The sequence below is a fragment of the Nicotiana sylvestris genome, chromosome 12, assembly GCF_000393655.2.
Source record: "Nicotiana sylvestris chromosome 12, ASM39365v2, whole genome shotgun sequence".
NCBI lineage: Eukaryota > Viridiplantae > Streptophyta > Magnoliopsida > Solanales > Solanaceae > Nicotiana > Nicotiana sylvestris.
The window spans coordinates 54,563,115-54,588,403 of record NC_091068.1 but is presented as its reverse complement, the minus strand read 5'-3'; the positions used below and the strand labels follow the sequence as shown (position 1 = coordinate 54,588,403).

General features: G+C 35.8%; 1 protein-coding gene across 1 annotated transcript; it reads right to left on the bottom strand.

Moving 5' to 3' along the window:
* Positions 1-1,952: 1,952 nt before the first annotated feature.
* LOC104248441 (OVARIAN TUMOR DOMAIN-containing deubiquitinating enzyme 1) lies at positions 1,953-7,337 on the bottom strand. Its single transcript, XM_009804692.2, has 9 exons — positions 7,151-7,337; positions 6,227-6,431; positions 5,251-5,316; positions 5,096-5,179; positions 4,860-4,982; positions 3,037-3,089; positions 2,870-2,919; positions 2,685-2,785; positions 1,953-2,521 (listed from the first exon to the last, which is right to left on the bottom strand). Exons 2-9 carry the CDS (start codon positions 6,392-6,394, stop codon positions 2,261-2,263), a joined length of 906 nt encoding a protein of 301 aa, XP_009802994.1. The 5' UTR covers positions 6,395-6,431; positions 7,151-7,337; the 3' UTR covers positions 1,953-2,260.
* Positions 7,338-25,289: the final 17,952 nt, after the last annotated feature.

The window sequence follows — 25,289 nt, the reverse complement described above, 5'->3', positions numbered from 1 at the left end:
AGAAGAGCTGCAGCAGCCTCAATTGTCTGTTGACCTAATTAAAATGATGGAACAAAGGTTATCATCAATTGAGAACAGAAATGCTCATGTTCAGCGTTCAGGGATTTGGATAGACAAACAATGAAAATATTTTGTCTTCTTTCAGCTGCTAGATCCTTTTGATAGATCAACGTAATCAAATTAAAGTAGTATATTTATTCAGATGTTTGTGCTTTTATCATTCTTTGTTTCCTACAACACTAGTGTCCTAGCTATGAGGGGGAAAAAAGAAAGAATAAGAAGAAAACACAGACGTTTCATTGTTACATTAATGTTAAGTTCCGGAGAGATATGGAGATCAATGGGAGAAGGAAGAGGAGAAAGGAGACTGAAGTTGTTTAAAAAATGGGTACAAGTTAAAAAATTTTAAAAAAAAATAGGTATATATTAAATGGGGGTGACCAAATAGGACGTCCCGTGCAATTTTTACCATTTATATTGTTCGTATAGATTTTTCACCATTTGGCCTTATACCAACACACCTACTCAAACTAATTCTTTTTGTTGCTAGATGATGACTCCAAATCATAATTAGGTAGTGACTTCAAATCAATCTCTTTATTCTTTTCTATTCCCAACTCAAGCAGTCAACAGCCAATTTGGTTCATTTAATAGATCTTGACTTGTAAATATAAAATAAAGAGACTGAACTAATTTTAGTACCACTATATAAGAAAGGCACGTTAAAATCAAGTATTATATGAAGTAAATGAAAATAGTTGAACTATAAAAGCTCTAATAAGTTTTGAATACTATGTATAACACTTTTGAATTGTCAATATGTGGCGTTAAAACTCCCCTATATATTTATTTGAAAGCCAAAAAACAATATTTTGCAGGGTGCGACACAGGAGAAAGTTCTAGTACGAAAACATCACTTTTTAAGAAATCAAATAAAAATAAACATACTTATATCAAGTAATTGTTAGTTGTTTGCCATAATTTTCTTACCATATTTGATTTTCCTATTTGTTGAAGGAAAGGAAAATATAATTACCTTAATTGAGTTTTCCTTTTTGTAGAAGGAAATTATAATTCTCCTATATTTGGCTAGTCCTTTTTCGTGTAGGAAAAAGGTTTGGAGTTCTATAAATTGAAGATTCGTCCTTCTCATTCAGTAGCATCCACAATGTAGCCATAGGGGCTTGAGAGTAGTGTTTAGGGGGAGAACTTTACGAGACAAGTATTAGTGTGTCACTTGTGTTTGCCTCTTTGTGAGGTTGTTCTCTCGATATTTTGTACTCTCTTTTTATATAGTGGATTGCTCATCTCCGCGGTGGACGTAAGCCAATTGACCGAACCACGTTAAATGTTTGTGTCTCTTTTGGTATATTTCTCCTTTGTTGTATGATTTATCGTCGCTCAAGGTTTATTTTGCTAACTTCCGTATGACACCTGATTTTTACGGTCCTAATAGTAATATTATGTATTTCAATATATAAACAATTAAACTTATACAAGGATGAAAAAACAAAAAAAAATTAATTGTTTGAGAGATTAAAATGTATTCAAATATTAATAAAAGATAAAAACTTACTCCAAACATTATGTAAAACTATAGAAATTAAAGATAAAAATACTATTGCAAATTTTTGTTTTCAAAAAAATGTCAATAGTAAATTGAAAACTAAGGGCGTCAACCAGATGTTTTGAAAAATATTTGAATACACTAATAGTATACATTATCTTTTGGTTGTCTGTAATAATCAAGATACTAGAGAAAGATTATTTCATAAATGTAAAGAAATTTGCAGACAAATTTATGGATAAAGAAAGCTCCGGTTATCTACAATTCTGCACCGGTCAACGAACACACAAGTTTCTATTCTGATCGATCATACATGCCAAAGTGTATGAGCCAAGTTTTCATTGTGAGATTGTTTTCACAAACTAAGGGATCGTTTGGTACGAAGTATAAGAAGGTATAGTGCTGATATAAAAATTTAATACCACCTTAATACTTCGTTTGGTTAGCAAACCACGTATAAGTTATCCCAGGATTAAAATTAACACCGGGATAACTTATACCTTTTCGAGGGTGGGGTAATTAGCACCGGTATACAATCTTCTTACAGATTATGCAATTGTCATATTTAATACAACATACCAAACAATGGATAAAAAACAATCCTAGCATAACTAATCCCAACATAACTTATACCAGTATAACTTATCCCGACATAAACTGTATTCAAACCAAACGACCCCTAAATGAAGAACATCACTTGGGGTAGAGAATGTCGTAATGTCCTGGGCGATACAGCAAGGTAATAGATGGATTTGTGGTCTTGGAAACACCACTATTCCCCATGCCATCGCTTGTAGGAACAAAGTCGTGGTGATTTACATTGATGCTGTTGTTCTCACATGAGCTTCTATCAAGATATACGACACGGATTGGTACACCCAACGCATCTGATAGGGCTATAATCTGCACATGATCACTCTCTTCGCCCATGGGTTCCACTGATGACTTGCAAAACTGTGTTTTAATTTTCAAATAAAAAGAAAGCGAGTTAACACTTACTTGGATTCTAAAAGCAGCGGTGCTCGTAAAAGTCAGTGTATTTAGTGGACGAATTCTTATAAGCATACGTTCATTGGTACAAGAATAAGTTTGAAAATATCATGTCTTAAGAACGAACCTGCTCCACTGAGGCATTTGTTAGTCCTAGTATAAATGGTTCGAAAAACTCCGAGCGCTTCCTTATTTCACCAGATGTTACAAATCTGAAGAACATCACAACTAAACAGCACATATCGTCAGGTCACAGAGAAGAATACAACACTTGTTATCTCACATTCACAAAAGGTTGCCAATGGCCCTCACCATAGTCAGAAATGGACGGATCACGACTTCTGCGTAGGAGTTCTTCATGACTGCAATGAATAACCAATTTTGCTCCTTTAGTACCGATTCCAGTTGACCAGTGGAAGCATTAAGATAGTGCACAGCTAAATGGAAATTCTAAGTCGAGAGAATTTTAGAACTCAAACCTTATGGAATCTTTGCTACCTTGAAGAACATTATCGAGTTGCTCGAGGAATAACTATGATAGTCCAAAAAGACGACAGAGCCTCAGGGCGACAAATTTCATAATCAAACGAAAGAAAATGAACAAATGCAAGATCCCAATGTGGTAGGTGATGCATGAATGAAGGTGACTACTCAATCTATATGGAATACAACATATATGAGTAATGATAAGGTTAATAGTTGGCAAAAGTGTGCCACAATATAAGCTCTAACAACACTGAAAACATTTTTCCGACATACCATCAATATCAGATCTTCCCCTCTCAATTCACTTACCCGCAAATGCCTTTATGCAAACAAACACGTAATCTAGTCAAGAGAGCATGCAACTCCTGGACATGCAGTTTCCCTGGTTTTCGTTTTAAGATTAGATATTGACCACGGGCTAGGAATACAGTCGTCCCTTCTATTATCATAATCAGTATTATCAAAGGCGAAAAGCGCAAAAAGATCTAAGGTCAATTGGGGCTTTAAGCGCAAAGCGCAAATAAAGCGTCGGCTTCAATGAAGAAAGGCGCAGATGAAGAAAAAGTATGTATGTGTAATCCAAGACTAATAATTATAAGCATGAATAACAAATATATGAAAAAAGAAATTGAAAAAAATTATGATAAATTGAAATATCAATTGTTTAGTGTCGCCTCTTCAAGATTATGCTCATTGGCAAGAAAAGGTATGCCTTAGAGCCTTGATGACAAGGCGAAGTACTCAACATTTATTGCACCTCGCTTAAGCGCGCCTCTGACAACAGTGATCATAATAACCAAGAGCCCTTACTGTATTGTTTATATCTTTATGGAAAATACATGCTAGTGATTGTTACTCAAATCACTGGCACTGCCTTAAATTTTGAAGCAAAAAGATTTAGACATGTGAAAAAGATAAATTAAAGGCGTGAAAGGTCAGGATAGGAATGGGTTTGAAGATCAACTAAAAGCCCTTGACCAAATTGTGATGCGAAGAACTGCAACAAGCAAGGGTTTCCTGGCATATGTATCAGCGGGATGGACTGATCAAGGTTCAGGGTCTCAAATAAAAAGATGTAGGAATACATTTCAAGAAAGATGAAGATAGGAAAACTAAGGAGGAGGAGATATTGGCACTGTAATAACATGATATGAACCAAAAGAAAGAGAAACGGTGTTCAAATTCACGAATCCAAGAGAATCAAATTTCGTTCTTCATGAAATGGAGTGAAACTGGGAGTTCAACCTAATCTACCCAAATGCGAACTAATATCGGTTAATGCCAACAAATCTCACACTTGTCAAAAAAAAGTTTAGCACACTGTTGAAAATGCAGTTGGGAGCAAAAACACAATCAGGAGGAGCTTGTGCTTTTGTAACATTTTCTGGTAATTCACGATGATAAGATCATATGGTTATTCGAACAACCTCCAGAATGTAAACAAGAAAGGATATGCCGATTTAATTATTATTATTATTATTATTATTATTATTATTATTATTATTATTATTATAGAACACTTTAACAGTTTCTCTTGAAAATTCATTGATTAGAGAATAGAGAGCAGCTTTTCTATTACACTATATGTCAAGTTTGGAACTGTGAACTATTCTTTGGACCAACAAGTTTCCATTTCATGTTCAATTGATCGTACATCATTTAAAAACTAGACAGATTAAATATATCCGGATACACTACAAAAGTAGATTGAAAAAATCTAATATTTAAAGCATCAAGACATGATAGTTTCACGCAAAATGCACCTAACATGCGAAAAGAAATACTTAAACATATCAAGGTAGAAAGACAAGAATACCGCAAAAAAGTCTTCAAATGTGAATTCTGCGTAGCCCAAACTTTGAAGTGTCTTTTTGCATTCCTCAATACTAGCTTTAATGCGATGAACTTCGCTTTGATCTTGTGATTCCAGAATGTGCTCCTTTAGTTGAAATACATGATCATTTAGTAACTAAAGATGCCAAAACTCAAAGTCCACGCAGAAGACCACATATGTTCTACAAAATAAAATGCAGTATAAGAATTTAAGCATACAAGGTAACCAAACATGAAACTGCGGAAAAAGCAATTTCCATCTCCACGTGTTCTTCTAAGGGCAGCATATTGTTCACTCAGCACCTGCAGAAGTGACATCAACTACTGAGCAACACAGTACAATCACCCCAAAGACAAAGATATAATGTTCAAACCTTTATTTTCTCCAGCAAAATTGAATTTCCCAGATGGTATTCAGCTTCTAATGAAGACAAAGGTTCCTGCAGTTATCACCCCCACAAAATACTCAAGTTAATCAATGTATTCAAGTAATTAGAGACACATATCAACAATTTGTGCATTTTTAATTCTTTAGAACATTTTCTTTAAGGATCTTAAACAATCCCAAGCGTTCTAGAAAGCACAACAAGTTTTAAAAGATATACACGCAAGTTACTTCTTTTAAAACAGAAGAAATGATAAACAAAGGAAGGAGAAATTGCAGAATGATACATCAGCAAGATGTAAAGATGAAAAATTTCCTGAAATTAGCTTAAAGAGTTTACATTGCATGAAGACATTTGCTGGCAGCACTATGCTCCCGACTATTTTATCTGGTATTCAGTTCAATTCTAGTGAGAACATTTTATTATTGTTCAAACTATCCATAAGTTGCTCATTTGCAATACCGAGGTGAATTTTCAGAAAATCAAGCAGAATGTATCCGTTCAGGAATATGTCGTACCCATCTTGATAAGCCATGACTTATTTTGTTTCCAGAAAGAATCAAGAAAAACAATATTCCACTTGAAAGAAACAAGTAGAGCAGAATCAGCTCAATATTATGTCAAAAACATATTTTCATTGATAAAGAATTTTCCTCAGACACATAATTAACTCACCTTCAGAAGAAGAAGAAATTCCTTAAAGCTTGTTAACAGAATACCTAGCATCCAGTCAAAAAAATACTAACTCGTTCCTACTGTCCTATGCATGAAAGTTCTATCAATATACAACACATAAAAACTGCAGGAATCAAGCAAACTTGATTATAGAACACTAATATGTTGAGCCGGGGAACTGAGATGCCGAGAGCTAGATGGTTTCGAATCCAATTAGTACCTTGACTATAAACAATGTAAATAATAAGAAAGAAATAAGTTAATGCTTCGAAAACAGGATAGCACTTGCCTTATCGCCAACAAATTGAGTTTTTACAGCTTGTTCAGCCTGGATGGAAGATTGCTGTTGCATAATATCATCATCCTTGTATTTTGTCCAATCTTCAATTTCAGATGTTTGAACAGATGTCAATGTTTCTTTTCCTGCATCAGCCACATGCCCTTCCTGATCCTGCATCTTTTACTTTGTTTGACGGTCAGATCCGATATCTTTCCTGCTCAAGGACACCGACGACATAGTTGAATTGCACAATAACATCAGACTCCTTTTGCATTTACGATACGTAGCACCCAATTGAAAAGGACATGTCAATCATGGTATCAACATGCATAAAGGCATTTCACAATTAAAATATCTCACTGCAGACCCCCAATTATATGCTAAAGGTATTAACAAAAGCTCAAATTCCTAGAGTAATTCAGGGAAGTGTGAACTGGAAATAACTGGAGATAACAGAAACAAGAAATAGAATAATGCCCTAAATTTCATAATTATCTTGAAAGAGACTAAATATGTGGCAAAATATTGTGAAGAGCTTCTAATGTATTAACACCACAATTGAAAGAACCTCTCCAGGCAGATAAGGATCTCATTTGAATCTCCAATGCATATCACAGAACTAGTACAATTCAAAGAGTGAAGAGCAACTGAATTTAGATGTAGTCATGTGGTTAAGTGTAGATTGAAAATCTGTAAAGAGATCTCCACATATTCAAGAAGAATCACTGCCTCAGCCATAACCTCTATAGTATAACATTATTCCTAGCAACATTTTAACGACTTGGCACAAAAATAATTCGTAGTTAGTCAATCGTATTCCGCATCACAAAGATAAGTCGTACGGTATAAGCAATTTCTTTATCTGGAAAAGACATCAAGAAAGGGAAATCCAAATTGATGGATTAAAAGCAAATATCGAAAAAAAATGAGTACCTAAAAGAACAAAACAAGTGAAGTAATCAGATCTCCCGGCAGCGAATAAGATCGATCTCTGACTTCTCAAGGGTACTCAGAGGATACGGCAGAAGGCAAGTTAACTTACCCTGGTTAGCATTGTATACTAGTACTAGTGTAGTGAGGAATCTAAAGACTAAATAAAAGAAAAAAGAAAATATAGCCCAACATACTACATTGCACATACTACATAGGTACATATGTAGCCATACTTTTAAGGGGTCGTTTGGTATATTAAAAATTAAAATATATTACATAATTTTTAAGAAAATTAGTTATTTACAAAAATGTCTTCTATATTCTTTAACTTTAAAGGACTTTAAAGTTGATTTTGTCTTTAACTACGCTAATGGCATTAATAGTCTTGGTATTGCTAATACTATGGTTTGGTATGCATTAGTTAAACATAGGATAATACCAAACAGGGTATATAACTAATGCTTGTATTAGTTATACATAGGTTGAAAAAGTATATCAAACAAGATATTACTAATACACAAAGCTAATGCATGCATTATTTTCTGCAATGCACTCTACCAAACGACCTCTAAGTTTAATTTAGTATAACCCATTATTTTTCTTCAAAAATATTTACATCGAATATACAATATTAAATAATATTGTTAAATTATGTAATTGAGTTATAAAAAAAAATTAAAAGGCTAAATACATATGTGTCCACTTAAACTTGTCCATTTTTTCATTTACACACTTAAATTAAGGGTTGTTCATATCGAACACTTAACACCTCAACTAAATTTTTTTTAATTTTTTTCCTTGTTTGTTTATTGAAAACCTGTTCTAGTAAAAGCCCTCGTGTTTTCAAAATTATTGGTATTATTCTTGTGAGAATGCACTAGAGAAAAATCGATTTATTAACAATGATACGATGAGCTCTATATATAATAGATATTCTACTTCTATTACATACGGGACTAGGACATATTCTACTCTTACTACATACGGGACTAGGACTATTTACGCATAACTATCTAACACTCCCCCTCAAGCCGGTGCATACAAATCATATGTACTGAACTTATTATATATGTAACTAATACGAGGACCAGTGAGAGACTTGGTGAAAATATCTGCAAGCTGTTCATTCGACATACAAGGCCGGAAAATCATTTTTCACGCCGAAAAAAAATAAAAGTTATCAGAATTTGATGTTATTTATATGGGTAGGCTCGGAATCACTGGACGAGTAAGTTTTCCTAAAGAAGTTTTCTCAAAAAGTGGCCGGAATGGCTCAAATGCACGGGAAAACTTACTATAGCTTGGCAAAACCCTAGTTCTAGCGGTGCATAGAGACGCGTGACTTTCTGCCAAAGCGATTGATTGGGGTTTTGTCGCTTGACTTTTCCGAACAAGATGGTAGTGATAGTTTTCGCACAACACTTACCGATGAGGAGATAACGCAAATCAGTCTTGAGTCATCAACTGGAAAGACGCACGATGACTGACTTTTTTATTCAGATGGGACTAGAATTTCTAAGGTTTGGTCGCACAAGGGGTTCAAATATGATGGTAGTAGAGGTATATGCACAGTACCATTGTAGCAATGATCCTGGGAACAAGACGAAGCTGCCGAAAAATTACACGGCGATGAGATCTTTCTTCCCGGATGTCGCTGGAATGACGCATAACGATAATTTTCTCACTAAAGCTTTCATACCATCTGAGAATACATGGGAAATTTTTTTATTTATTAACAATGATACGATGAACCCTGTATATGATACGTATTCTACCCCTATTATATATGGGACTAGGACATATTTTACTTTTACTATATACGAGACTAGGACTATTTACACATAACTATCTAACAATTCCTTTCGAACCCGATTGTATATAATTGCCCTTTTGTTTTGAAACAGTTCATGTATTCTACGTGATCCGTTTGAAGATTTTCCGAAGAGAATTTATTTTTATTTTTAATTTTCAAATCTGCCAAAGTTCAAAATCAACGAAAACTCATTAGCGAAAAACGTAAGTAGGAAAGTTGTTTGCTTATTAAATAATTAGTCTCAAAATATTAAGATTCAAAACATTGAAATAGTTGAAGCAGGTAAACCTTATGATCAAATTTACCTTTTACCTATAAGTCTTTGTTTGCCTGGTTTTCCAAAAACAATCAAGATGATTAGATGACAAAGGATATCCAATTAATAAGGTTAATTCTTCAAAGACATATACATAGGAACAGTAAATAATAACAGCAATTATTTTAAAATAAAGGGAAGGAACGCTGGACTCTAGAGGTGTTTATCGGGCGGGCTGCGACGGGCTGAACGGGAAAATCCCCAACCCGTTCGGTTAGCGGGCGGACTGTTAGCGGGCTGGGGATAACAGACTGTTATAGGGATGTGATTTTTCGGGTTTTGTGAACCCGTACGAGTTAGGTCTCAGGCTCGGGCGGGCCGGGCTCCAATTTTTTTCTTTTTTTTTTAATTTAAATTTTATTTTTCTTATTCAATGTCATTGATAGTTAAGTATTTGCAAACTTTTAAAGGTTAGAATTAAACTTTGAAGTTTAAAGTTTTAAATTTGAAATTTGTATTTTAAAATTATAAAATTGAAATTAGAAAGTAAGTGGCTACAAAATATTATTTAATAAGAGTATAAGACCAATAGGCAAATGTAAGGAACAAACTCTGAGGGCTTTCATTTATATTTTTAATACTTCAAATTAATTTGCAAGTTCTTTTTTTATTTTTTTATTTTTGAACTTGCAAATTAAAACTTAAAGTTTACAATAATTATAAAAAATAAGAAATAGTACATCACATGCTTTGCATCATTTTTGTAAGTTCTTCCATGTCAACATGAGGTTCTTGGTTTCCGGGATTGGCTGAATCGGAACCATAAACCATTATATCTCCAATTTCTTGGTCCTCCTCTTCGTCTACCTCGTCACGCCCTTGATTTTGCCATTCTGATCTTATCCAATCTCTTAAGCACACTAGAATTTCCAAAGCGTTGCTGCTCAATGAATGACGGGTATCTCCTAGCTGCTGCCTTGCTTGGCTAAATGCGCTCTCTGATGCGATTGTTGAAATCGGCACATTCAGCACGTCTCGAGCCATGACCAAAAGAACAGGAAATTGATTTGAGTTGCTCCTCCACCAACTCAGTGGTAGAAAATCCTTTGTGAGGGGCTCTGGTGACTTTTGCAAGTAGAATTGTAGTTCATCAATATTCCTGCTACTGATTTGTTGATGCTCTCCTAGTGTAGACCAAATCTGATAATCTTGAACACAATCATCATCATCCATAGTTGTTCCAGATGTTGAAGGATTAGTTGAAGGAATATTTGCATCTACAACCGAAGAAGCATCAACAATGTTAGCATAATAATTATATAAAGTTTGTAAATGTGTGTGTAGCTCAGAAATACAAGTGTCAATATCAGGAGTTTCAGTTGGGCCAATATCCATATAAGTATATAAAGCTCTAATTAATTGGCGACACTTTATCATTTTGACAGTAGGGTTTAAAATAGCACCAATTAGGTAAATATAGGGAATTGGGTAGAAATACTTTTTAAACTTATCTAGCATAGATTCAACAACAGTAGCATATCCTTCTTTCTGCTTCAAATTATGTAGTAAAAGAGAAATTTCAGCAATATGAACTAAACCATTTGAAATGGTAGGATAATAAGCTCCAGAAAACTCAAGTGTAGCCACATAAATTTTTTGTAAAAATTGTATAACATCATGAATGACTTCCCAAGTTCTAGATGTTAACAAACGGTTAGGATCGGTACAATGAGAATTAGCAACTTCAGTTATAGGCATTCTATATTTATAACAACATCTTAAGAACAAATAAGTATAATTCCACCTAGTAACTATTTCTTTAGGCATGAGTCTTGGTTTTAGTCCATAGTATACACATTTTTCCTTAAATGCATTTAATCTAGCACCTCTATTATTTCCTTGAATTACACCAACAACTCTCCTAATTAAAGTAATTTCATCTCTAAATAATTCAAGGCCACTCTTCACAATCAAGTTATAAATATGACATGCACATCTAACATGAAATATTTCAGGAATTGGTGGGTGTAGATGCAATTTTAATATTGTAATAGCAGCAGTGTTGTTAGAAGCATTATCAAATGACATACACAAAACTTTTTCTGCAAGATTATAAAATATAGCAACTTCATGTATAGTATTACTTATAAATGCACCAGTATGACTTTGATCTTCATCATATTTAAAAGCAATAATACGTTTTTGCATACAAAAATTATCATCTATCCAATGGCATGTAACAGTCAAATAATCATTTCCATTCACAGCACGACCAATATCAGAAGTAAGAGAAACTTTACAAGGAAGACTTGCGAACAAATAACGTATATATGTCTGATATTGTCCAAAAAGCCTAAAGATATCAGCTCTACAAGTACTTCTAGGAATACCTTTAAACATAGGGTTATAAATTCTTTGAATATAAGTAACAAGATACATTGAAGAAGCAAAACTAAAAGGTAAACAACCTAAAACAATCATTTTAGCTAATTCTTCCCGATCTTTCTTAATATTATATTTCCCCAATAACCCCCCAGTACTCGGGTTAAATTTTTGTTGCCCAGATTCCTCATCTACTCCCCAATCAAGAGGGTGTTTCTCTTCCATATACCTACGAAGTTGACCCGTTCCCCCTCCTTTACCGGGCTCATGTTTATAATGTTCACTACAAATTTTATATTTTACATAATTTTTTTGATCTTCTAGTCTTTCAAAAAATATCCAACACTTACTTTTTAATCTTCGATTCTTCTTAATAGGGAGAGGAGGCCTACTTGTTTCACCCCTAACATTTTGAGTTTGACTAGCATTACCAGGTGTAGGTGGTAGTGTTTCAAGATTATCGGGTGATTGAATATCATCTAACAAAGCATCTAAATCATCATCTATACCAAAATTTTCCTGCATTCGATCATAATCTACATTTAAATTCTCAGGTGAACTTTCAGAAATATGTGTAAAGCTACTAGAAGAACCAACACCATCTCTTATCCTTTTTGAAGTTTTCTTACTACCACCTCTACTAGTGCACGCTTTTTTGGCCGCTCTAAGTAAATCCATTATATAAATTAAATTAAGAAATTAAATTAGGAAATTCAAGTAAGAAATTAAATTAAGAAACTAATTAATAAAATAAGTGTACACCAAATAAGAGAAAGAGATGGAACGAGTGTACCGAGATTCCTTATGCCGCACTAATTTTGAATTTTTGATATCAAAATTCAAACTTCAATTGATAGACCAAAACTTGATAGTTGATAATACTTGAATACTTGATAATTGATACACTTGAATAATTGATATTGATAATAGTAATTTTGTAATGGCTAAACTAAATAATTGATGAAACTTGAAATAATAAATAATTGAGAATTTGAGATTTGAGAATTTAAGAACTATAATATCAAGAGAGAATTGAGAGTTTGATACTTGAGAGAGAATTAGAGTAGTAAGAGAGTGAATTTGTGAGAAAAAATGAAGAAGAAGGGGGGCTATTTATAGATTTTGGGGTGGGAGGGCTATATTATTAATGGGGGGCCGAAATTGGCCATTTCTGCAATTTCGGGCCATTCCCCAATGGTCATTTCTGAATTTGACCATTGGGAACGATCGAATTTAATTTTAAAAAAATTCAAACGGTAACCGGGCTGCAGCCCGTGTTCAACCCGTTAAGCGATTTCGGGTTCAACGGGGTCAGGGCACCGTTAATCTAAACGTGAATGTACACAACCCACCCCCCTTAACAACCCGTCCCAACCCGTCCTAATATGAACAGTAGCGGGTTGACCCGGGTTGAAGCGGGCTGAAAACGGGTCAGCCCGGCCCGATTAACACCCTTACTGGACTCTCGATATTGGGCCGGCAAGTAGCTAGGCCCAGTTGGACTCAAATCAACAGCGTACTTCAACAGGTGACAAGGAAGCGGCCTAGTTCCTTGAATTTAAGCTTGAGTTCTCAATGAACTCATGCAACAACCTGACCAATCATTTTATGTGTTTGCGCCCCGTTTTTCCTTTTGATATTTCACAAATGTGTAATTTAGGTTTTATAACTTGCGAGTTTGATTGGTTTCGTTCCGTAAAGATTTCAAGTTGATTTAGACCATTTGGTTCTTGGCTTAGAAGCTTAAGTTAGAGGTGTTGACCAATATATGACTTTTGTGAAAACGACCCCGGAACGGTATTTTGATGGCTTCGATAGCTTTATATCGTGATTTCGGACTTGGGCATATGCCCGGAATCGAATTCGGAAGTCTGTAGGTTGATTTTTGTTATTTTACCGAAAATTGGCAATTTGAGGTTTAGAAGTTTGTCCGTAGGTTGACTTTTGGCTACTGGGTTCGAAATTTGGTTTTGGGACTTGAAATAGGCATGTTATGATATTTAGAACTTGCCTACAAATTTTATATCATTTGGAGTTGATTTGATAGTATTCGGATGCTTGTGCAATTCTAGAGGTTCTTGAACTTTACTTTGAAATTCATGCAATTTGGTGTCTGATTCATAGTTTTAGATATTAGTTTTGTGGTTTGATCACACGAGCGAGTTCGTATGAAGTTTTTAGACTTGTGTGGATGTTTGGTTTGGAGCCCCGAGGGCTCGAATGAGTTTCAGACGTGTTGGGTTTGGACTAAAAACTGAACTTGTTAGTGTGTTGGTGCTCAGATGTCGCAATTGCGAACATAGCAGGGGGGTCTCGGGTGTCGCAATTATGATTCTTGGTTCGCAATTGCAAAGTATGGGTCTGGCTAGGAAATTTCACATTTGTGATGAAATTGTCATATTTGCAATGAAACTGTTGCATTTGCGAAGGGAACAAGGTTCGTAACCGTTGTTTTCTTTCATTGTTGATCACCTTACTATCTTGTTATTTTTATTCTGCTTTTATATATTTTTTGGTATTGTCCCTTCTTGTCTATATTTTCATTTATGTGGTGCTTATCCTTTCCTGAGCCGAGGGTCTATTGGAAACATCCTCTCTATCCTCACAAGGTAGGGGTAAGGTTTGCGTACACAGTACTCTCCCTAGAACCCACGGTGTGGGATAATACTGGGTATGTTGTTGTTGTATTTCATGAATATATCTTAGATTTAACATCAAATTTATGTGATTCAAAGAGGAAAAATTAGGAAATTTTGTCAAGTTTTTTGAAAAATGAAGAATTGAGTTTTGAGAGTCGATTCGGACTCGGATTTGAAAACTAATCACATATATGGACTCGTAGGATTATGTGTAATCGGAATCTATCCTTGGACTTGGGTTTTGACCGGGCAAACCCGGGGTTAACCTTTGTTGAATTTTTGAAAATTTTGTAAAGGTCAAAGCTTTATCTATTATAATTATTTTTCCTTGCATTGGTTGATAATATTAAGTCACTTTTGGTTAGATTTAAGCCATGTAAAGTCGAATTTTAGGGGAAAAGTTATTTTCGAGGGTTGAGTTATCTTAGTTGAGGTTAGTATCTTGCCTAACTTTGTGTGGGGGAACTACCCCTTAGGATTTGGAATTGATTGTGCTATTTGTGTTACGTGAAATCTGTGTACGCAAGGTAACGAGTGGATACACGGACTATATGTGGTATTTGATCGGTTTAGGCTATTTAGACTCTTTTCATTCCTTTAATTAAATTATCATAACATGTTATATTTCTCATTGTTAATCCACTCTTATATGCTTTAATCTACCCTTATATGTTTTATTTGACATTGTTAACACTTGTTCTACCTCTTACTTGTTACTATTCTTACATGCATTAGTTGAGGTTATTGTCTTCCTTATTGTCTTGTTACCTCTTTAATTGTTGAATTACCTTTACTTGAAATTGTTATTTCGTGAAATATCTTCTTGTTGAGTTATTTGTGTTGAAGTTGCAAAAGTCATTATCATATTGAAGTGAAGTTGTTAATTGTTGAGATAACTTTTTTTTGAGAAATTTACATTCATTTGTTATTGTTGAAATTGTTGTACACATTGTGATTGAGTCATGGGCTATTTGTTGTGGAAATATTGGTATTATTGATTTTTTTGGCAAGTTGTGATATATGGGGACTTGTGGTGCGAGTTGTGATTATATTATGATATTGATAAGTATGTGGCGGTATACGGCTAGGGGTGGATACACATGCGGTGAGATACGGTGGATTTGATACGCGTGTTGCTAGTAGGGGAACTACTTGAATCCACACGGTGTGATAAGGTGGGCTAAAACGGGGGCAACTATTTCGGGAAAAATAATTTTCAAAACTAAATACAAGGCTCCTGCGGTGAGTATAAGGAAAGATTGTAATTGAAATTGAGAAATGTGAATACGAGGTGGTACCTGGGTTGTGATTCTTGATGTGCATTTCATATTGAAAAGAGTTATTGGTCGACCAGTTCTTGTTGCTTTTATTATTCCTTATCTTATTTGTTTTGTCCTTATTTGATTATTTGTGGTTCTCGTTATTTGTTTCCTTCCGTTATCTTTATGCTTACAATTTTGTCATTAGTTTACGTTATTAAACTGTTTCGTTATCATACATTTCTCCACTTTCCATTACTTCTTGTTATTATATTTTTGTCCTGTTTATCTTGTCCTAGTAGGTGTCTTGACCTGGTTGTGTTACTACTTTACCAAGGTTAGACTTGATACTTATTGGGTACCGTTGTGGTATACTCATACTACGCTTCTGCATATTTTTGTGTAGATCCAGGTACGTCTGCCCATGTTGGATGCTAGAGATTTATTGACTAGCCACTTTTGGAGACTTCAATGTATAACTACTCGATTCTGTAGGCCTGGGAGTCACCTTCTATTTTTAGATATTCTATTGTTTATTTCTTGTTTCAAAACAATATTGTATTAAGAGACTATTAGTACCTTCTTGTAGAGCTTAGGACTCTGTTCCACCAAGTTTTTGGAAAATGTTGACTATTGTACTGTTGAGTTTTATTATAATAGTGTAATTGTTTAATTTGAGATTTTAGTATTATTTCAGCTATTTCTCTATGCATGTTAGGCTCACCTAGTCGTAGAGACTAAGTGCTATCATGACATCCTAAGGTGAAAAATTAGGGTCGTGACAAGTTGGCATCAGAGCTCTAGGTTCATAGGTGTTACCAGTCATAAGCAGGTTTAATAGAGTTTTGTGAATTGGTACGGATACATCGATACTTAATCTTCGAGAGGCTATGAAACTATTAGAAAAATTTCACTTCTTTGTTTCCTTATCGTGCGAATTGGTTGACTTCGAAATCTGAATCTTTGACTTTCTTTCTTTTGTTTCACAAATGGTGAGGACACGCACTGCTAGATCCGACGATCAGATACCCGTGCCCCCTACTAGAATCGCGAGAGGCCTGGGTTGGGGCAGAAGCTGAAAAGGGGCATTGTCACGACCCAAATCGATGGGCTGCGACGAACACCCGGTATCTTACTCAACCGAGTACCAACATAACGTATCTTTTCATGTCATACTATCATAGATAGCTGAGCCGAAAGGCTGCTATGAGATAAGTAGAATACAACATGTGATACCAACTTATATATAAGACATACGGGCATATAAGGCTAAAATAACCACTCCTACACTGAACATAGGCCGCCCATACAATCCTTTACGTATATGACATCTGTCTACAAGCCTCTAAGAATATATAATTTTCATAAAGGTCGAGACAGAGTCCCCGCCACACCAAACAATACACATCTAAATCATACTAACCAAACAAGCAACTCTGAAGAGAATGAAGCGCACCAACATCTTCCGCTGAGCTGATAGCCTACTTGGAAGGCTCTCGACCTATCTATCGGGACTTGCGGGCATGAAACGCAGCGTCCCCAAGCAAAATGGACGTTAATACAAATAATTTACCGAGTATGTAAGGAATAAAAACCAGTAAATAATAGACATGAGAGAAACATGGAGTAAAAGACTCGACATGTACTTTTGCATAGCTCTGTCAATCATTTCATTTATATAATGTCATACATATGTGTATAAATGTCATACCATGCATGGGTATTGTCACGATCCGGATTTCCCACCCTTGGGAGTCGTGATGGCGCCTACTCGTGGAAGCTAGGCAAGCCAAACATTATAAAATCATTACCCTTTTTTATTAAACATGTTCAACAATTTAGAATAATAAGTGATTAACATGCGGAATAAGTTAAATAAACGGAAATACGGAAGACGAAAACTTAATAATTTAACCAAACATTGATAAATAATTTGAAGTACAATACTACCCAGAAGTTGGTGTCACAAGTCACGGACTATCTAAGAATACTACAAATAAGGTCTGAATAAAATTACACGAATCTGTCTCTGAATAAGTAAAAACAGAAAGAGAAGTGATAGGAGGAGATTCCAAGGCCCGCGGACGTCTGCAGGACTACCTCGGGTCAGTGGATTAAAGACAACACCCTCACTGAGGTCCAAACGCTCTGGTATCAGTATTTGTACATAGTGCAGAGTGTAGTATCAGTACAACCGACCCCATGTTCTGGTAAGTGCCTAGCCTAACCTCGGTGAAGTAGTGACGAGGCTAGGACTAGACTACCAAATAAACATGTGCAGTTAAATCATATACAACAGAAATAAAAGCAGATAATTACAGCTAAAGTTGTTCATGGGAAACATGTTGCGGGGAGTAACAAATAACAATAGAATAACAGTAGAGAAATGTAAGGAATGCCATAATCAATTACCAGTAAAAGATAAGGAAATAAGAAAAACAGGTACACATGTAATACCGTTGCAGGCGTGCAACCCGATCCCATTTCATATAATATCGTTGCATGCGTGCAACCCGCTCCCATTTCATATAGTACCGTTGCAGGCGTGCAACTCGCTCCCATTTCATATATTACCATTGCAGGCGTGCAACCCGCTCCCATTTCATGTATTACCGTTGCAGTCATGCAACCCGCTCCCATTTCATCTATTACCGTTGTAGGCGTGCAACCTGCTCCCATTTCATATATTACTATTGCAGGCGTGCAACCCGCTCCCATTTCATTTATCACTACCAATCATAAAAGAATCCCGGCAAGGGAACAATAGTATAACATTAACATCCCAGCAAGGGAACAATAATGTAACAACAACATCCCGGCAAGGGAACAATAATATAATAATAACATCCCGGCAAGGGAACAATAATATTGCAACAACATCCCGGAAAGGGAACAATAATATCACAACAACATTCCGGCAAGGGAACAATAATATAATTCTCATATGAAGCACGAATAAACCACAACGGAGTCATAAAAATTGCAATACAAGACTCACGGGCATGCTTGACACCGACGTATAGATACTTGTCACCATGCCTATACGTCATACTCCACAGTTAACACATAGCAAATAAGACGCAACTCCTAATCCCTCAAGCTAACGTTAGACCAAATACTTACCTCGATGCCACGAACACAATTCAAGCTATCGCTTTACCTCTTGATTCCAGCATCAATTCGCTCGTATCTAGCTACAAGTTACTTAACTATATCAATAAATGCTAAATGAATCAATTCCAATGCATGAAAATAGGTTTTCTAAAGTTTTTTTCGAAAAAGTCAAAAATCTCCTCGGCCCCACATGGTCAAAACCCGAGGTTCAAACCAAAACCCGATTATCCATTCCCTCACGAACCCAAATATACAATTTATTTTGAAATCGGACCTCAAATCGAGGTCCAAATCCCAAAAATTTGAAAAACCTAGGTTCTACCCAAATCACCCAATTTCCCCCTTGAAAACCTTTGATTTTGAGTTGCAATCATGAAAAAAGATGTTAAAGATTAATAAAAATAAGTTAGAATGACTTACAATCGATTTGGAAGAGTACTTGTCTTTGAAAAATCGCCCAAGAGAGTTTTGGTTTTGAAAGGGTTTGAAAAATGAGAGATTTTTGGCTAAGTTATAATTTGCACAGGTGCAGATATCGCATTTGCGAAGTCAAGTTCGCAAATGCGAACTCGCAAATGCGGCCCAGGCTTCGCAAATGCGAAGGTAGGCCAAATCCTGATGTTTTCGCAATTGCGAACAATTGTTCGCATTTGCGTCCCTATTGAAGTCGCATTTGCGACATAAGCCTCGCAAAATGCAAGGGTTCCTGCCCCAGCCCATCATCGCAGTTGCGATGGGTCTCTCACAAATGTGATCTCGCAATTGCGAGCCAGGCTTCGCAATTGCGAAGCCTACAGACCTGCAACACACAACAGTTGAAAATCTGAAACTTCCTAAGTTCAAAACACTCTGTGGCCTATCCAAAACTCACCCGAGCCCTCGGGGCTCCAAACAAACATGCACGCAAGTCCAAAAACATCATAAGAACTTGCTCGTGCAATCAAATCATGAAAATAACATGTAAAACTATGAATTAAACCTCAAAACTCATCATTTTCATCAAGAACACTTAAAGTTCATAACTCTTCAACCGGAGGTCCAAATCACGTCAAATAAACTCTATTTTTTCACCAAATTTTACAATTATCATTTAAATACTTTAACAAGTTTGTACCGGGATCCGTAACCAAAATACGGGACCGATACCAATGGTTTCAAACATTAATTCTTTTCTTTATTTCATAAATAATTCAGCAAAATAATTTCTTTCAAAAATTGATTTCTAAGGCTTGAGACCTTGGAATTCATTTTCGGGCATATGCCCAAGTCTCATATTTTACTACGAACTCCCTGGATCATCGGAACATAGATCCGGGTCTGTTTGCTCACAATGTTGACCAAAGTCAACCATAATCAAATTTTAACTCTAGAAATTTTTATTTCTCATATTTTCACATAAAAGCTTTCCGGATATACGTCTGGACCACACACACAAATCGAGGTGAGGTAAAAAGGAGGTTTTAAGGCCTCAGAACACTAAATTATTTTCTAAAACAAGTGATGACCTTTCGGGTCATCACAGGTATATGTGTTCATAACATCATCAAGCTTCTGAGGGCATCCCATCATATCATTTCAGCCACTGTGGGCAAATCATCAACGTATACCAGCTGATTAGGTGGTGGTGCGTATATCGCCATAACCTTTTCCATATACCATATATATATATATATATATATATATATATATATATATATATATATACGCGTATATAACGCCATCTGGTCATGGGTCAATATGCATGTATAAATGTATGAAATGCATATGAAATATTTTAATAAAATCTTCTCGGAATGCCATAAAAATCAATATACCTTTCGGATAAACTTTATCAATTACGTATTTTTCTGAGATCCATGAACAGAAGATATAATAATAATTCACATGGGTAATCAGGATAACCCCTAGTATTTTTATGAATAGAGGCATGCTTGCTCATTTTATTTGTATCATATGGATCATGCCAAAAAAAAAGAAGATATAACTTTAACATAACTGAGTCAATTCTCTTGACAATTCCTCTAACATACGTTAATTTCGACAAACACGTGACGGCAAAATCGGAGTAGGGAAAAATCCATATGATATTCTTAAGAAAGATTGCACTGTATTCCCTTATAACCGCAAAATCTTATGTTGCTAATGTGTAAATAATTTTTGTTGGAATTATTGAAACCTGTAGGAATTCTCACGTCTTCTGTTGGATTTTAGATTAACTTGAAACAATCAAAGGGATCATGTGTATGCTTATGGAATTCCAATCTTTATTGGAATTGTTTGGATTTGAGATTAACTTGACATTCCAAGGCAAACTCTAAGTAGCCTACAGAAGTTTCATGTATATGACACTTAAGTGGACACATTTCCTTCCAAGTCATGAGTCACTTAATGCATTACAAAGGGCTGCCACATTTTTTGATTTAGTCTTTATCCAAAGGCTTTATTTCATCCACCACCAATTATTAATTAACTAGGTAATATCTCATTACCTAATAATTAATCAATTACCCACTAAAATCAATAATTACCCGGTTCTCCACATAATGAAGAGTTATCTCAAATTACTTAAAATACTACTCACTTTTCACATACCTTATACATCTTACTATCATGGTCATGTGGTACCTTGTATGACACTAGCCCATAAATAGTGAGTATTTTAGCTCGGGCCGTATTTTATCCCAACATGCCAAACTTGGACGGAAATTTATTTTTTTGACTTGCTTCCCCTCTCACTTTCATGAATTTACTCATCACTTGTTTGAAATAGCATAATCCTTATAATCTCCAAATAATCTTTTCCTTAGATTGATATCAATTACCTTACGACAAATTCAACGTCAATACTATAGGGTGCAACATCATCGTAATTTAATACTGCAAAGTGTAACATCATCGTAATGTAATACTATAAGGCGTAACATCATCATAATATAATACTGCGGGACATAATATCGACGTAATATTGTAGGGTGTAACATCATTCCCCCCTTTGGAACATTCGTCCTCGAATGTTGACTGATGCTCTTATCATTTTCATAACCTATAGCTCTTGTGAATACCTTAATACTCCCCTTGCCATTTAGGCAGTTGTTTTGTGAATAAATCCAAAGGCCAGGGCATTCCTCCCTTTAGGCCTTTTTCCCACGCTATGACTTGTGATCGAATTCCGTGCAATCTCGTAACTGTTGCTACCTTCTATCATGCAGCCTCTACGATACTGACCTTGTAAGTGTGCCTATGCGACTCTTATCTCCTTTTTCTCCAGCTTTTAGCCAATCTCTAGGCCTTACTGTATAAACATATACATGGCTTAATAGGATGCCTCTCTGGGTATTTATAGGTGTACTAAAGTTCTTTACTCGGTAGTTTGTAGAACTTGCGAATATGGCCATATATTATTTCATAGATCTGGTTATCCATTCGTATGACTTTACTACATTTATGTAGGTCATACTATACCATAATTATTACTTTGATTTATCGTTACTGAGGTCTGCTAGCAAACTCCATGTTACTTTCATTGCTTATCCCATATGTATAAATCTAAGTCCTTTAATACTTCCTCATTACTGTTTATCTTAAGAATGACGGCCTAATCTCATTTCATACTTTGTAACTTTTATCCATCCATTGCTGATTCACCTCAATATCGATCTACAATCTACCACTAATAACTGAAACTTCTTACATAATACCTTGCCACTAGGGCTTATGTCTCATTGGGGAATATCTGAAGTGATTAGACTGATCCACCTAGGGGCGATACCATACTTCCATAACCGTATTTCATAGTATCCCAATGTGATTTACCTTATGGGGTATTTTAATCCCGTACAATTCATGAAATCCTCTTTAAATCATTACTCAATCGAAAGCCTAAACGTCATCCTTTATCTGTCACAATTACACCCTTATTCTACTACAAGGGCAGCATTCCATTTCTTCTAAATGCTACTAGTCTTAGACTCCTTTGGGTTCATTCAAGCTATACTGAGCTTTGTATAACTTAGAGAAACCACCAGCTCTCTTGTTTTGGTGGACGTAATCCCGAGGACTTATCCATTTTTGTCACCTTCTCACTTACCATGTTACACCCTATGTTTTCGTATGTTAGAGTATCCGTAAGTCAACTGATGTAAGCTCATAAATGAGATCAACTTTGAAAGTACGTAAAGTAAGTTAATCTTTTTATAATGGAGGTTACAAATCTTTATGATCATGAATAACGAGTACCAAAAGGGTTGGAAAGCTTAGGCGCTAAATGAATTAAAGAAAATAAGTTTCGTCGAATGTCGACAAGTTTGGAATGTTATAACCTATACTTTTGGGGTGAGACAAGGGTTATTAACATGATGATGAGGTTATGTTTTATGAGTTAGTTTAGTCATATGATAGTCGTGTGTTATGTTTTTAAGTCAAGCAAGTTGTGGAACAAAAGTTGGAAAAGGTCATCACAAGTTACATTTAAAAATGAGTTGAAACTTAGGTTAAATGTAGCTGAGCTTTTCTCCCAATATACTTTGAATCGAGGGATGATCTACATATGAAATTTAAGATATATGAGTCTAGTTTTCAACTCATTAAACCGTTTATCAATACGATCTCGGAGTATAGAGATATTTGCATTTTCGCGAGACCGCGCAGCTAGTAGGTGCATCACCTACTTGCCAAAAAGAGAGGCCTCAACTAAGTCGGTCAAGAGGGGACTTTTAAGGGATTATAAACTCATTTATTTCACCTATCTTTCAGACCAAGAAAACCTAATTGAACCCCTGCAACTCCTCCCCAAAAATCCCACACAAATCCTAGGGTATTCCGGGTGTTACGACGCGATTCTAGTGCTGAAAAGTCCGGACAGCTTGCTAGTTTCTCTTTCTCCTTCTTGTAGCCGTGTTTAGGAACTTATTTTTGATGAAAAAGGACCAGGTTTCGTGGGTTATACTCAGTACAAGGTAAGTTTATGCTTCTCCTTCCATTATCTATGCGTTTGCGAGTTGTAACTCGATCGTAAAGAATAGACCTAGCTAGTTTCGAAAGAATGGTATGTTGTTTGTTCTTGTGTAATGGTTGGCTGGTTGTAAACTTATTTTTAAGTTGAATTCATGGCTGGTTTATTGGATAAGAGGTATAATGATGTACTTTTGGTTGTATTTCCCAATTTGAAAGAAAAGACAAGTCGAAACGTGTTTAAGTAAACTGAAAAATTATTTTTGAGTTGATGAACTTGTGGGAATATTTTTGGGCTGTTTCGTGTTGGTATTGGGTTGTCTCTTTTACTACTATTTTTATGGAGTTGAGAGGAGGAAGGTTGTGGAGAAACACCACATAATGGCAAGGTTGTTTGTTGGTCGTTCGTCGTAACATTTTCGGGTTGGTTGACACTATTATGGTTGTCGTGTTGTGTATGAAGTGATAGGGGTATGTTGGGCTGTTTGTGATTGTTTTGACTAGTGTGAAGTCATATATATAGTCATATATATAGGGGAGGTTCTGTCCGTTTCATTGTAAAATAGGTTGTGGTCGATACATAATAGTTACGACGCTTAAACGATAACGAGAGTGTCATTTCTCTTATTGTAGACTAAGGAGCCGTGAAATTGCATAGCTTGAGGTTGGGAAGAATATACAAGGTATGTTAAGGCACTTACTTCTTTCTTTTGGCATGATCTAAAGTGACATGAACATAAATGGTATGCTAATTCATAACGGATCTACTCCTAGAAACTAAGGTTGTCCATGTTGTTCTTTCCTTATAAAGTTATTCTAAACAAGTGTGTATGATCCTTAAATCCCACTAAGGTTCATATTGATGGTAGGGATGTCCATAATGTTAATCGAAGGTGTAATGACCTTACATCACTCCGAAAGGGTTAGAACATGATTCCATGAGTCGAGCATGCATTATATATATGTATCTATTTTACTCTACCGAGCCGCGCTATAGTCGGCCGGGTATGGCACTTATTGTGCAACCACTGATCAGTTGGGTTTACCGAGCTTCACATGGCCGGGTACGATTCTACCGAGCCTTATAATGGCCGGGTACGTTTTTACCGAGTCCTCTTTGAGGCCGGGTACGATATGATGATGATGATGCCCACAGAGGCAAATGTTTTTAAAAAGTTCATGTATATATATATGTATTATGCATTTCATGTCAGTAGCCCCTAGAGGCACTCAGTTGTTACAGGTTGTATCTCTTCTATCTCTGTTTACATTACTGTTCTTGTTTATACTTTCCTGCCTTACATACTTGGTACTTTATTCGTACTGACATCCCTTTTGCTTGGGGATGCTGCGTGTCATGCCCGCAGGTCCCGATTGATAGGTTGACAGTCCTCCTAGTAGGTTATCAGCTCAGCGAAGGTGTTGGTGCACTCCACTTGCTCCGGAGTTGCCTAGTTGGTCAGTATGCTTTGGATATGTATTGATTGGTATGGCGGGGCCCTGTCCCGATCTTTATGATTTTATGTACTCTTAGAGGCTTGTCGACAGATGTCAGGTGTAGGGACACTTGTATGGCCTTGTCGGCCTATGTTTTGAGTTTACAAATGGTCATGTCGGCCTTATAGGCCCGTATGTCACATATATAAGTTTGTATATCATTTTGGGTCTTCATATGTTGAGTATTCCCTTATGTTTTATTCTTGTTATCTCATGACCAGTTTTCTGG

Bases quoted from the DNA above. Each gene is read 5' to 3' on its own strand.
- LOC104248441 (XM_009804692.2), bottom strand. From the start codon at position 6,394: ATGCAGGATCAGGAAGGGCATGTGGCTGATGCAGGAAAAGAAACATTG. The intron at 5,180-5,250 runs GTTTGAACATTA...TCACTTCTGCAG, and splicing joins TTTTGCTGGAGAAAATAAAG to GTGCTGAGTGAACAATATGC. The intron at 2,920-3,036 runs GTTTGAGTTCTA...TATTCATTGCAG, and splicing joins GGTAGCAAAGATTCCATAAG to TCATGAAGAACTCCTACGCA.